This window comes from Corvus moneduloides, chromosome 9 (assembly GCF_009650955.1).
Source record: "Corvus moneduloides isolate bCorMon1 chromosome 9, bCorMon1.pri, whole genome shotgun sequence".
NCBI classification, from domain to species: Eukaryota; Metazoa; Chordata; class Aves; order Passeriformes; family Corvidae; genus Corvus; species Corvus moneduloides.
Window position 1 is genome coordinate 1,919,713 of NC_045484.1, and position 14,046 is coordinate 1,933,758.

The 14,046-nt window shown below is 41.3% G+C and overlaps 1 protein-coding gene across 7 annotated transcripts in view; it reads right to left on the minus strand.

Moving 5' to 3' along the window:
- RABGAP1L (RAB GTPase activating protein 1 like) overlaps positions 1 to 14,046 on the minus strand; it is a 248,590-nt gene that overhangs the window by 103,999 nt on the left and 130,545 nt on the right. For all 7 annotated transcript variants that reach the window (XM_032118240.1, XM_032118239.1, XM_032118234.1 and 4 more), the window contains one exon: positions 7,742 to 7,855. In XM_032118240.1, the coding sequence (XP_031974131.1) occupies positions 7,742 to 7,855 (114 nt within the window). The remainder of the gene's footprint in view (positions 1 to 7,741; positions 7,856 to 14,046) is intronic.

Sequence of the window (14,046 nt, forward strand, 5' to 3'; positions counted from 1 at the left end):
GTCACAGCAAAAGAGGGAAAATGAGGAGGGTACCAAAAAAAGATCCTCACTTCGCAGTTAAACACAAATACATGAAGGAACAACAGCAAAGTTTCTCATAATCAACTTCCTAAACACATTTGAGCTCGTAATAAATCCATTTCAAACACTTTCAGAGCAGAAAGGCAACATCTCTGCCTGGAAAATGTACGGTCAGTGTAAGAAAATTGTATTTAAGCTCCAGCAGAAAATCCCCATGAACCTCCCCTGTGTTTGTTTTATTACAGAAGAATCACAGGGTTTGTCATCCTGCTGGAACCATTTCTAACAGGGGATGTGTTGAAGGACCTGTGTCCAACTGAGTATCAGAAGAGATAATAAAGGGAATAAAATTACTGAAAATTTATTAAGAACAGACGGTATTCACCCAAAAAGCTGGAGGGGGGAAGTAAACTGGTAAACCACTAACTGCCTGATTAGAAGAGAAAAGATGAAAAAATTGAAACTTTTCTAACAAGGTTGATCCATAGAACTACAAATCAGCTAGTACTGGATAATTTGGTTTAAATAAAAATATGAAATTAATTAGTGGACACTGCCTATATAGCAGAAAAATGTCCAAGGGCCCCAGCAAAAGGATGGAATCATTAAAAAACCTTTGAAGCAACCAAAAACCATGAAAAAAAAATTAACTGCTTGATCCACTTGCTTTTTGAAATTAATTTCCACTAGGTCCTTCCCCAAAATCTGATCTTGACAAGCAGCTGTTATCAGATACCTGGACACAAACTTCAGCTCTGCATCAGAATTCGATCAAACAAAGAAAGATTCTGCTCTTAAGTCTAAACATGATGATCCTGACAACTAAAGGTTTAGGTTTTAATGAAGTCTCTAAAATCTACATGATTTCATTGCACCTACCCAATACAAAGAGATTCTGGAAGCTTAATGCACATTACATTTCCAATTATACTGTTTTATTTTTAAGCAACCTATGGGATTTGATAGTGCTGAAATATGATGTAATTAACCAGAATAACCTCAAAAATAAGGCTGCTGCCTACAGATACCACCATAATATCATCTCATTAACTAAAGATCTAAGATTAACTATTTAAGATCTATGTTTCTAAGGAACTGGGGAGCATTAACTTTCTCTTTCCACATGAATTACAAAAACAAGGCAAAATCCCAAATCCCCTATTTCCACTGCAGTCATTGTAACCTTACAATTTGAAGAGGATGGGATTTTTGCCATGTCACAGTCTTTTAACTTACTATTCTCCTAAGCTCTTGAGGAACTTCCAATTACAATGCCCCAGTTCACTGAGATTTTAAATATTCTCTGTCTCATAAATGGGATTTAATGAAGGTTCTGACTTGAAGTCTATTTTCATTCATTTTCACTAAATGATGATCTCACAGAATTAAGACATCTTTGTAATAGTTATCTGTGTTCTGAAGAGAAGAATTACTACGCTGTTCTTAGTACATCATCATTGGGAAGTGAATTCTTTGGAAGCAGAGTCTTCTCAAAGCCAGGATAGAGAACCACCAGCATGCTGGGAAAGTGAACCAAGAATCCAGGCCTGGGCAGAAATTCTTCTTCAAAATAATTAACAGAGGAGAGTCTTCTGCAGATCAGAGTCTTCTGTAGACAGAAAGATTCCAAGTATGTAGCATTTAAAAGACAAGGGAAAGGTGGCTGAATTTAAAACTGAGATTTGGGATTTCTGTAACTGCTGTCTGTGAGTCCCAGCAGACTAAAATGTGGAAGAGCAGAGGGTGTGCCCCCCTATGATCTCTGTGAAATGGCCAAGGGAAGCTACTCAGTGTTTAACACAGACAGAGCTCTGTGCTGAAGTCTGCTTTAGTAGATTTAAGCGACTTAGGCGGTGTCTGACACTCAGACTGTCTCAGGAAAACATCCATACTTTGACACAGACTTTTCACCCAAGAAGGTTTTCATTACATGCTCAGTTGCTAAATCATTTTAGTAATAGTACAAGTTAAAACTCCATACCTAAGTTTATTCTAAGACCCACAGTCTGAAAGCAGTAATATTCCTATGGGTGCAGCATTGAGTATGTATCACATTACACCAGGAACTTCTGCATTAACTGGAAACAGATGCACAGAGAAGGATCCTTATTAATATGTAAACAGAAGAAGACAAGATAACGTTAAAAATCCTTTGCATGAAACAAGACAACAATATCTACTAGCACTGCTCTTCAACCCAGGAACAAAGAAAATGAACAATTAAAAATAGATGAGGAATAATTCTTTAACTGATTGTGTTTACCCTTAAATTGGCAAATAGATTTCTGCAGGAACAAAAGCGATCTGCTCTTGGACAAATAATTACACCTGGACAAACACTGAAACTTCCCATTTGTAAATCTAAGGAGATACTAAGGATTGAAAAATGTGGAAGAATACATGCACAGTGAGAAGAGGTGACTATCTGAAAAGGCATGCTGCAATGGAATGGAAATGAAAGTGCAAAAAAAAGTATGAAAATGAGACTTTCATCTTACAGGCCAGCACTGAGCAGCAGCTCTGCTGAAGCATAATCCATCATTCACAGCTTATCATGGGCATAGAAGCTACTGGTTACAGAAGAGCAACTCAAAGATATTTTCATATTTCAGTACACAGCAACAAAAGCTGAAACACCCCATAACGAGCCCACTCAGAGTTAGCATTGCTAGAAAGCAGTTTGTTATTCTCTCTGCCAACGTGGCTACCAAAAACCAGACATTGCAACAACAACTAAAACACAGTGTTTGGCCTCACAGCAAGCCAGCTCTCACACTGATCCTGCACCTCAAACCTCCAGCCAAGCGAGACCGGGATTGGGAAAAAATCCACCAATCTGATCCACCAAGGGGTAAGTATTTAGTAACAAAACAGGTCCTGATACAAATGATTCCTATCCTTCTGCAAGGCCTCAGCTTACTGAGAAACACTGACACCAACTCTGAATCTCGAGAAGTAACTCAAGCATTTTCTGAGAAACAGGAAAGCACTGTGTCTGTTTTCCCAGTCTGCCCAGTACCAACCAGTATGAGCGAACCTGACTGATTTTCCTGCACTGTGCTCCCTTCTCCCCATTAAAGTCACACTGGTTGGTTGTTGAACAGGAGTTACTTTAGTAAGAAAATTAGGGAAAACACGTATCGTGTTAAATTCTACGCTGCACGCACTCCAGAGAGTCGAGAGGATTAATTCTGCCAAGTGCTCTGATTCCCTGGAGCATGGAGCTGTGAGTACACACGGAGCAGGGAGGCAGGCACTGAGCACTGTTCAGTTATGCATTGTAACACGGAGGTGAGCTCTTTAAATAGAGCTAGAATTTGCAGAGGATTTAAACAGAAAGCATGCAAGAAGCAGCAGTTTTCCCAAAGATTCCCCAGAATTTGCTCTGTGAAAATCCAGCTTAAGTGGTGTCCTCAAGTGAAATCTCCAGTCTAGAATCTGGAACTCTTTTCATTCCTTATCACCACTGTCAGTCCTGAAGTTTATTTTTAGGTACTTTGTCACATAAATGTTCTGCAACAGAAAAAGCTTCCATCTTTCCTGATTTCCTGCTGTTCTGAAGAGGACATTAAGAGATGGAACAAAAACCGACAGACCTGTTAAAATGAGGCAGTGAGCTTTTAATGATTTTCCTTTTTATCTGACAGCTCAGATCATCTCTCATTTCAGTGGGGAATGAAGAAAATGCTCTTCAGCTTTTTACCCTCCCACTTGAGGACAGACCTTTCCCAGCCATATTCAATAATCCCATTCTTCCAACTTCTTGGGTTCACATTAGAAGAAGGGCACCAGTACCCAGCACCTCTGGTAAGAGTTATTCTAGTAATATAAAGCTGCCCCATTACTACTTTCAACACAGATTATTACTTTTTATTCCCAATGGAACGACAAGTTTATAAGCAAATTAATCAGTCTTGAACAGTATTTCTCAAAAACGCATGCACTGGAGAAAACAGTTTATCAATCATGAACTCAAGGTCCAGTCAGACCCAAACAGACATCTGTCACAGCCACAGTCATGCAAGAAGACTGTGTGAGGATGAAGGAAAAGTTACTGCCTGGGAATCTCCACAGCAGTTGTGTCAGATCTCAACACTGGCAGGTAGGAATAAACCCTTAAGTGTAATCAGTAAATTTATGAATAATTCCATGTTGGAGACTGGATATGGCTGTTTTACCAGAAAGCAAAGCTTCCCAAATCCTCCTTTGAACCAATGAGCACGTAAAAGAATGAGGGAGTCAGCAAGATTACCAGGATTTTGATGAACTCTTCAAGAAGATCCCTACCCAAAGGCTTTTCAGGGAACTGAGCTGCTATAGAATGTCCCCTTATGCACTCAAATAATTGATTAAAGGAGAAAAAGCAAAAGGTAGGAATAAACAGTCAGTTCTCACCCAGAGAAGAAAGGTGAGGTCACTCACAGAACCCTGCAGAAAGACGTGCTGCAAATATTCACAAACCTTAAAGAACACATAAAAATAGCACAGTAACAAAGAGTGCTGATGAGACAAAGCTGTTTGGAGCAGGGAATTAAAAATTGACTGCAAAGCTGCTATGCACAACATGTTCTATCAAGAGAAAGTGGCCAAGTGACAGAGGTCATTCTACTCCAGGTAAATACAAAATGCTTCACAGGAAGAGCAGCCCTCAACTTGATGGACACATGGAGAGGTCTCTGATCGAAGACCACAGAATCCCAGAATGGTTTTGGGTTGGAAAGGACCCTAAAGCTCATCCAATTCCACCCCCTGCTATGGGCAGGGACACCTTCCACTAGACCAGCTCGTTCCAAGCCTCATCAAACCTGGCCTTGAACACTTCCAGAGATGCAGGGATGGGGCAGCCACAGCCTCTCTGGGCACCCTGTGCCAGGGCCTCCCCACCCTCAAAGGGTAGGACTTCTTCCTAATATCCCATCTGACCCTGTCCTCTGGCAGTGGGAAGCCCTTCCCCCTTGTCCTGTTATTCCAGGCCCTTTCCCAAAGTCCCTCTTCAGCTCTTTGGGAGCCCCTTTAGGCACAGGAAGGGGCTCTGAGGTCTCCCTGGAGCCTTCTCTTCTTGCCTTTTTAAAAATGGGGGTTATGTTTCCCCATTTTCATTCAGTGGGACCTTCACAGGATGCCCATGACCTCAAATACAGTGGACAGCAGCTTAGCAACTTCATGTGCCAGTTCCCTCAGGACCCACAGATGCATCTCATCAGACCCCACGGCCTTTCAGGCTCCTTGGATCATCTCAAACCTTGTCTCCTACACCAGGCAGGTCCCTGCCTTTGCCTCCTGTGACCTCAGCAGTGATGCTGGAGCACTTGCCAGTGAAAACAGAGGCAAAAAAGTAACCGAGTAGCGCAGCCTTCTCCATGTCCTGGGTTAGCAGGTTTGCCCTTTCCTTACAGAGAGGGCCCACATCTTCTCTAGTCTTAGCTTTATCACTATAGAATATTTTCTTGTCCCCCTTCACACCCACGGCCATATTTAATTCGATCAGGGCTTTAGCTTCCCAAACCCGATCTCTGTCTGCTTGGACAATTTCTCTATGTTCCTACCAGATGACCTGCCCTTGCTTTCACCCTCTGTAGGCTTCCTTTTCTGTTTGTCTTTATCCAGGAGCATCTTGTTCATCCGTACAGGCCTCCTGGCACTTTTCCCTGACTTTCTCTTTGTCAAGGATGCAGCAGCTCTGAGCTTCAAGATCCTTCAAGAAAAGAGAACCAACAGCTACAGCAACTTTCTCTGCAGGAGCGGAAGAGGCCTTGAGAGCAAGGAAAGCTCCCAGATTCAGAAAACATGCAGAACTCTTCACATTTCCTACAGAAAGGAAATGACCCAGGAAGGTCTGACATCTGTGCCCCTCTGAAGCTGCCCGCTGGACAGGTAACTCCTCTAAGTTGCTTCCAGTTCAGACAGATTCACTCCTTTATTTGTTCTTCATTAAAGTAGACTGAGATATGCCTTCATGAAAAAGAGCTTTTCTTTCCAAAGAATGTTCCCAAATTCTTTCATCGCCCTCATGGAACTTTATAGATTCTTTCCAATGTAGAATAGTTGTCTTTAATTCTGGACACTGTAACTAAAAGCAGCTGCAGCAGCTACAAAAAACTGAGTTGCTCAAGTCAAACTGCTCCTACACGACGTTCATCCATCTACACATCCTTTACAGCTCATTATTTACCATCCCCTTTTCCTCTGTGTCACCAAGATATCTTCATGAGACAGGATTTTCTGGTTTCTTTCAGGTGACTAACCAGAGTACATGGAATGAACAAGGGATATTCATAATGCCTTGACTGAAATCCAGTGCTGCTGCTTAGGAACCTGCTAGCCAGTCTTTAACTCCTTAATGTGTATCTTGTTTGTGCTCTAACTTGTCCAGCACTTTTACATTCTTAGCATGGCAGGCTACAGGAGCTACAGAATTTCAATCAGAACACCTTCACCAATGAAACCTGTACTTCTGGTTTTAGTGTTAGCTTGTCATGATCTCTTTTCAATAATCTCACAGGGCCTCATAATAACATAATTCTCACATTTAGTTCTTGAAAAACTGAATTATTCCATCATTTTTCACGTAGCTGATATCAAAGTGACAAGCCCACAATTACCTGCATTGTCCTGGTTATTCTTTTCATAGACTGGTGCAGGAACTGTCTCCTGGAGCCCTCTAAGATGAGGGAGAAATCACTATCATTGGTTCAAAGTTCTCTCTGGTTCCCTAATTTTGTGCCTTTTTTAAAATGTGAATTACTCACAATACTGAACTCTAGTATTGAAGCAGCTATATTTAACAGTCATCCAAATTATTATTTGAATAGGAGTTTGTATCACCACAGAATTGATCTGGGGAACAGGAACATGTATTATTATACCCCAAAGGCAGAACACTTTTTTCTGCTTGCTGTGACAACTCCATCATTTCTAGCAATCAGCAGGAGGTGGAAACAGCAACAAGGAAGGGGAAGGGAAATGGCTTTGTCTAAGGCAATCATTCATTCTACGTGAATAGAATGAATTCTACATCACAGAATATTCCACATGAATTTCATGTAAAAAAAAAAAGTAGAAATTTTAGAATTTAGTAAAATTTTAGAAAAAAACCCAGAAACTGACTGCCAAAACCACAGCAAAATCTGCAACTGCCAGGCAGAAAAGTACCTGCTTGGCTGCAATCTTTTATCTTCTGGATCTCTCTCAAACAAGAAGTCTGTCTCTACAAGATGGACAAAGCTATTGATTTAGTATCTCAACTTTCTCATGCGCAAATTGGAAAACTTAAGAGTGTATTTTATCAGAGGGGATCTGGCAGCTGTGAGTGAAAAGCTCTGCTCACATGCTGCTGGTGGAATGGCCAGCAAACTTGTTCTCTAGCTAATTACCCACAGACATTCTTGTTTAACCTCACAGCAGAACCTGCTCTGAGGGTTTGTTTCTCTTTCTCTGCAAATCTCTCCACCTCAGAGCAAAAGAGGTTCTCCTACACCACACTCCCACTGAAGAGGAGCTCTCACCTCAGCAAAACCAAGCTCTTCTCACCTGCACCTCAGGAGATACCAAATGCAAGGCTGTAAAAGGTAGTGCACAAACACCACAGTCTCCACATGCAATTTAAACAGAGCTTTAAAATCTTATTGATTAGCAGCTTGGGCCAGAACATGGTTAGCAGGGCAAAATAAAGTCACACAAAATATGGGACACACTTGAAAATGCAGAGTACTGACTGTACCTTACAGATCTTGTACAGAGATTCCTGACCATCTCCTTCTGTATCCTTAAAATAATCATGTGCTGGATAGGTACGATGGATATCTCGTTTAATGACACTCTCCTGAGCAGAATCCTGTAAAAAAAAGAGAAAAATGCTGACACGTTAACCCAGCAGGAGTATAATTAAAAGTAACATTAAATAGAAAATTCAATGTGTACTCAACATGGATTATTAGATAACTGCTTTACTGACTTCTCCTCCAAAAATGCTCTGAGAAGAAACTGAAAATCCTTTGTAGTCTCTTATGCAGTTATAGTTTGACAGCTTAACAAGAGCAACATGGCATGTTTTCTGTCCTGCAGGCTTAAGGTTCAACTTTAGAACTCCGAGGAAATTACCAGTTATTTAATTGTTGGTGTGTTTTTACCACAGATCATATACTCACCAAATTGCTCTGGCAGTAAAAAAACCAATTAAAAAAAAAAATAGGCTGTCTCTGTCTTGCAAGCTTAAAGCTCCTAATTTGAAATGCGTATGAATAAAAAGTGTTAATTAAAAACTCACAAAGAATTTCTATAAGAAGATGGGAATCACTGATTGCTGCAAACAGAGCTGACAAACACCACTGTGTGGATGAGGAAGTTATATCAAAATGTCAGAGCTGGAACTACAACAGTTAATTATCCTCAGGTTCCAGTGAGCTGCACCTTTAGGTTGGCAAATATCAAATGGTGCTTTTCTCCATTACCTTTGTAATCCTAAAGGAAAAACCAACAAAACCCTCTCCTGTAATTTGGAATATAAATCCCTTACAGATAACCTTCCCCTTGAAAACAGAGTATTTCTGTTACAGAAAAGCTGCTAAACTCTCAGATTGTGACTTGTTAACCAGGGTTCTCCATAAAAAAGCATCTTTACACCTGCTGGGGTCAGCAACCAGGTAATCTCCCGAATTTAGGTTTTCTAATTCCATGAAGTCTCTACAGTGAGCCTGTGCCACACAATAATGCAGCTGCCTGGAGGGCTTAGCCAGAAGTCTACAGCAATTCCCAACTGCAGTTCCCTTCTGGATCCTTCTGTAGCCAAACACTCAAAGGAATCCCCCTGGGGTGGATCAGGCTGCCCCAGAGATGCAAACCCACCACTGCATTTCTCCATTCCCCTTAGTGGCACCTAAGGAAATGGATGCCAGAAGCTCAAACATCACCTCGTGCTTCCTCCCTAAAGCTGATGGCTTCTCTGACGCTTGGCTGTCATTAATTTGTCCAATTACAATGTTCTAATGTTCAGTGAGCTCAACTGCAGCTTTCCCTTTGCTTGACATTAATACCTCTAGTACCAGAAAGCAATGTGATCTGTGTATTGTAAAGTCATAGAATCCCAGAATGGTTTGGGATGGAAAGGACCCTAAAGCTCATCCAATTCCACCCCCTGCTATGGGCAGGGACACCTTCCACTAGACCAGCTCATCCCAAGCCTCATCAAACCTGGCCTTGAACACTTCCAGAGATGCAGGGATGGGGCAGCCACAGCTTCTCTGGGCACCCTGTGCCAGGGCCTCCCCACCCTCAAAGGGTAGGACTTCTTCCTAATATCCCATCTGCCCCTGCCCTGGCAGTGGGAAGCCATTGCCCCTTGTCCTGTTATTCCAGGCCCTTTCCCAGAGTCCCTCTTCAGCTCTTTGGGAGCGCCTTTAGGCACAGGAAGGGGCTCTGAGGTCTCCCTGGAGCCTTCTCCAGGCTGAACACCTCCAGCTCTCTCATCCATCCTTTCCTCATAGGAGAGGTGCTCCAGCCCTCTAAAATGCCAGGCATATTTTTATGTGCTACGAAAAGGAAAGCTTACAAAGAAAGGTGATGTTTTTATTATGCCAACTGGAACCACTGGAGAAAATAAACACGTTTTTATGCTTTCACCGTGTTATCACGATTATTCTCAGGACATCTAAGCACTCCGCAACTATCAGCAACCAAAGCTAACCCCACTGTCTGAATCATGAGCAACAAAACACAGACTAATAACAAAAGTTTTATAACAAGCAGTTCTCTAATCAGACTTCTTTAATGATTATTTTCATCTACACGGCTTCCAAATACCAGAGAGGCCAGATAACTGCAGTCTGCCTCCCAGATCCACCTGACCATTCAGTTAAATTGTGAGAAAATGCCTGGAACAGCATTTAGGATCTACCAGCAACGTTTCAGGATCTATTACAGAAATGTGTGACACGCATTTTTCAGCACGAACGTGAGAAGATCCAGGGACAGTTCCAGGAAGCCCACAACATCCAGCACACACAAGGTTTTCTGGTCAAGCTGAGACACTGAGCTTGACTGCCCTGTACATCTCCTGTCTTGACTGGGGAAGCCAATGTGTAACTGAGCACACAGAAGGTCACAAGGAGGATGCCCAAGGTAGGGCCAAAAATATTTGTGTAAAGGCCCAAATGCACAGTAGCTTTTACTGAGTTAAAAGGAGCCTGAAACAGTCTTTGTTCAGCCTTATTAACAAAAGATGCTTCTAAAACACCTACAGGAAAACAATTAAATGGGCCCAAAGTAAGATCTACATACAAAGACTGCAGAATTAACTCCTCCTCAAAAGACAATCTCTCTTTGAAGTATGACAAACCCATCATGTAAGAAAACCAAGGCATTAGTCTAGAGAGAAGATCAGCATAGAACTACTTCTTAAAATATATCAAAAATACTTTAGTAAGTTTCTGTCTTTTTCCAGGTAGAGTTTGTTGATAGCACTCTTCTCAAGCACCAAAGCACATGAGTTCACAGACACCTTAATTTAGGTTTTCAGACCATTTTTATTCCTCTGAAAGCCATGATTAGTTTACCAGGAAAAAAAGCTACGGTGAGATGGCTATCAAGGCATTCAGGGTTCTATTGATCTTACTTCTAAAATTCAGTTCAGTGCTGCCAACTCAGAGAAAATAATTCTACTGAGGAAAAGAATTATCTTCACATGTCAATGCTATGACAGCTGCCATGCTACTGAACAAGTTCTGCCTCGAGTTGTCTCTCTTCTAGAACAGCTGAATTTCTGCAGTGGAGCAACTGTACTGGAATGCTGACTCCTTGACACTCCTGCCATTCCCAGCTATCAAGAAGCTGCTGAACATGGGCAGCTGATGCCAGAAGGCAGATCAACACAGAAATAAAACAAAGAGAAGAGAAAACTGTATTGAATAAATGTTTAAAGAAAATTAAGGGTACACAGGCAATCACAACTAAGAAATTCAGGGCAATCTTTATGCAGGTACTTCAGGAATTGTTTGTTAATTAAGAATATCTCACACACACTCCCAAAAGAACCTCTACTCATTTGTTGTCACAAGTAGACCCACTCTGGTGATGAACTGCAATTAGGGAGCAGAAGAGACCACTGGAGGTAGAGCCTTGTTTCCTGTGTTCCAAGAACTGGAGAATAAGCACTGTATCAGCCAGAAGAATTTATTAAGAAAGAGAAATCTCTTGGGGCGTAACATGAGACTCAGTACTTGCCCCACTTTTACCCAAAATTACTTTTATGAAAGCAGGGACATCCCTAATGAAAAAAATTCCAAAAGCAGTCAGCCGAGTTTTCCTCACTGTGCAGCTGCCTGCATTACAACTTCTGACTTAATATGGAGAGATGCAGAATTACAGTTGCAATTAAAGGAATTCATGGGTTTAATGTGAGTAGTAAATAAATGATAAACCAGGTAACAGGTGTCTCAAACCTGGCACTCAAACCGAGCAGCACTTCGGACCTCAATCTCCTTGTGCTCCATTTCCCTGGTTAATAATAATTCCCCATCTCAGTGGGGTGTTATGAAAATCAATTAACATCTGAAGCACTGAAATACTGTAGTGATGAGTCCTGCACAAATGCCAAATAGGAGAATAATAACTCCAGCCTCAAATCCTGATCTGTATGGTGTCTAGTAAGGCACAGGGTTACACAAAGCAATAATAGTAAGGGGAAAGAAAAAGAAAAGTAAAGCATCTCATTAGATATGCACTATTCCTTGTGTACACAACCAGGCAGAGATCCCAGGAAGAAAACAGCCCAAAATGACAGAACTATGTGTGATCAAGAATGCAGCATTATGCACACAAGCAGGCAATTTTCATACTGCACTTCACCTCCAAAGGCTTCTCTCTTGTTGAGCATTTGATGGGGTGCCCTTTCTTCCTGGACCAGGGTAAGAGAGCAGAGGAGGCTGCTGTTCTGCTAAGTTCTTTATTTCACAGTCTCACAGCTTTCTTGAAGGCAGAGTTTGAAGGGGGTTACATGATAAAGCCAAGCAGCAACAGCAGGCAAAACCAGCTTCTTCTATATGCTCCATATATTTTTTCTAACAGAAGTGTGGACTATATTTGCTAACTGATCAATAAGATTAACACACGATTCTAGTTTTCCTTTTCTTAACCTATCCTGATCTAATTCTAACAGTCCTAAGCCTTACACCAGTGTTACATAGGTATTACACAGATTTGTGTATACAGTTTCTATCAGCTCTTATTGTTTATGTGAACACTCCATCTAAAAAATGTGAACAGTATAATTCTATCTAGATTTTGTCTAAAGTAAAGAATTCTGTGAAAAGGTAACACTGCTGCAGCAAGAACTGTGTTTAAGGTCTCTGCTGCAGCTTTTCAAAGTTTAAGGCAGTTAGCATATATTTCTACTAAAGATTAAAAATCTGTATTTCTATTTCACTTTGGTGTGGCTTCATGCATCTCAGCTTGTCCAAAGGTTTTAATGCAACCCCCGTGCTTTGGCTTCCCTCTGGGCTTGAGTCCGGAGGAGCTTCCACTCCAACAATCTCTAACCTTAAACTCATTCAAGTTGGGTTTTACCACATGTGTTTACACACAAAAATAGGATTTGCATTTTCTAGTGGAAGGTATTGCTACCCATGGCAGGGGGTTGGAACGAGATGAGCTTTAGGGTCCCTTCCAACACAAACCAGTCTGGGATTCTCTGTGCTGGAGACTCAGTTCAAGTTCACCTGATTGGCCCATTTAAAAGGTCTGCATCTCTGCTGGGGCTGAAACAGCTGATTTTGCATCACATTGTCCTGCCTGTACTTCATCTCCTCACTAGCTAAAAAAAAAGCCAGATCCAGAGTACCAAGAAAAGTAAGAAAAGGGAAAAAAAAAATCAAAATGGGCTTTCACTGACTAAAATTACCATGCCCTGGCAATCGGGTGTGTCATGCTTCTTAAGGATTACATACTGGAACTTTGCTATGTGTTGTATGGAAAGTAAAAATTCCTAGGCCAACACAGACATTCACCACTTGTTTAGCCAGGATGTGAAAATACACCTTCTGCTGACACCCAGAGATGGAGGTACCCTCAATAAACCGTCTCCTAGTCCTGAAAAGCCATACATTTAAACACTGACTTGCCAGCTGCATGTTACTGACATTAAGACATTGTTTCAGTACCCAAGTGTTTGCTGAAGGAACAGATTTTTGGCATATTATTTATTTTGTTCCTTGAAGTTCTTTGTGGTTCTGTGCAGTTCCACACACACATGGGAATATGAATATTAACTTTAAACCCTCTAACACACAATCACAAACAGGCAGAAAATACAGAATACACAAAAGTGATGAGGTCAGTCAGCATGGGTTTGAAATGATCTGCACACCTAGCACGTAGCTCTGATCCCTGTTATTACTGATGTCCTACCAAATTCCTGCTCTCAGGGAAATCTGACAGCACACTGTGCCAACACATCTTATACACATCATCAATCCCTTTCCTCTCCTCGTTTTCCATATGCATTATAACCCTCCAAGTAGAATGTGTGATCCAGGAAAATCCCAGGTTCCCTACTAATCAGTATTTGGAAAAAAAAAATAAAAATCAATAGCTCTTCCTTTAAAAGACATTGAATAAAAGATGATGTCTGGCTTATGCTCAGCTCCTTCTGTAGTGTTTTTGTAACACATACCTTGCAGTTCAGCTCTTGTCTATAAATACATTTTCTCTCAATCATCATCAGCTTTTATTCAACTGAGAGCATCTAACACTCAGAGAGTACCAATTAACAGAGAAACAGAAACTGAGAAAAAACCAGAGTATTATTCTTTTTCTTTCTAACAGTTACATGTGAATGTACTGAAAGTGAACATAGCATTTAGGTAAATTCTGTAAATACCCTGGTCAGCTGAACTTTGCAAATTCTGGCTCACTGTCTGCTGTATTTATTGCTCTTTGGACAAAACTGCTTTCCACAAGCAGAAGGAGCAGAAGGCTTCCTGGACACAGGGCCAGATCAATAGTTTGTATCTGAGCAGCCCTGGCAGGTCACAC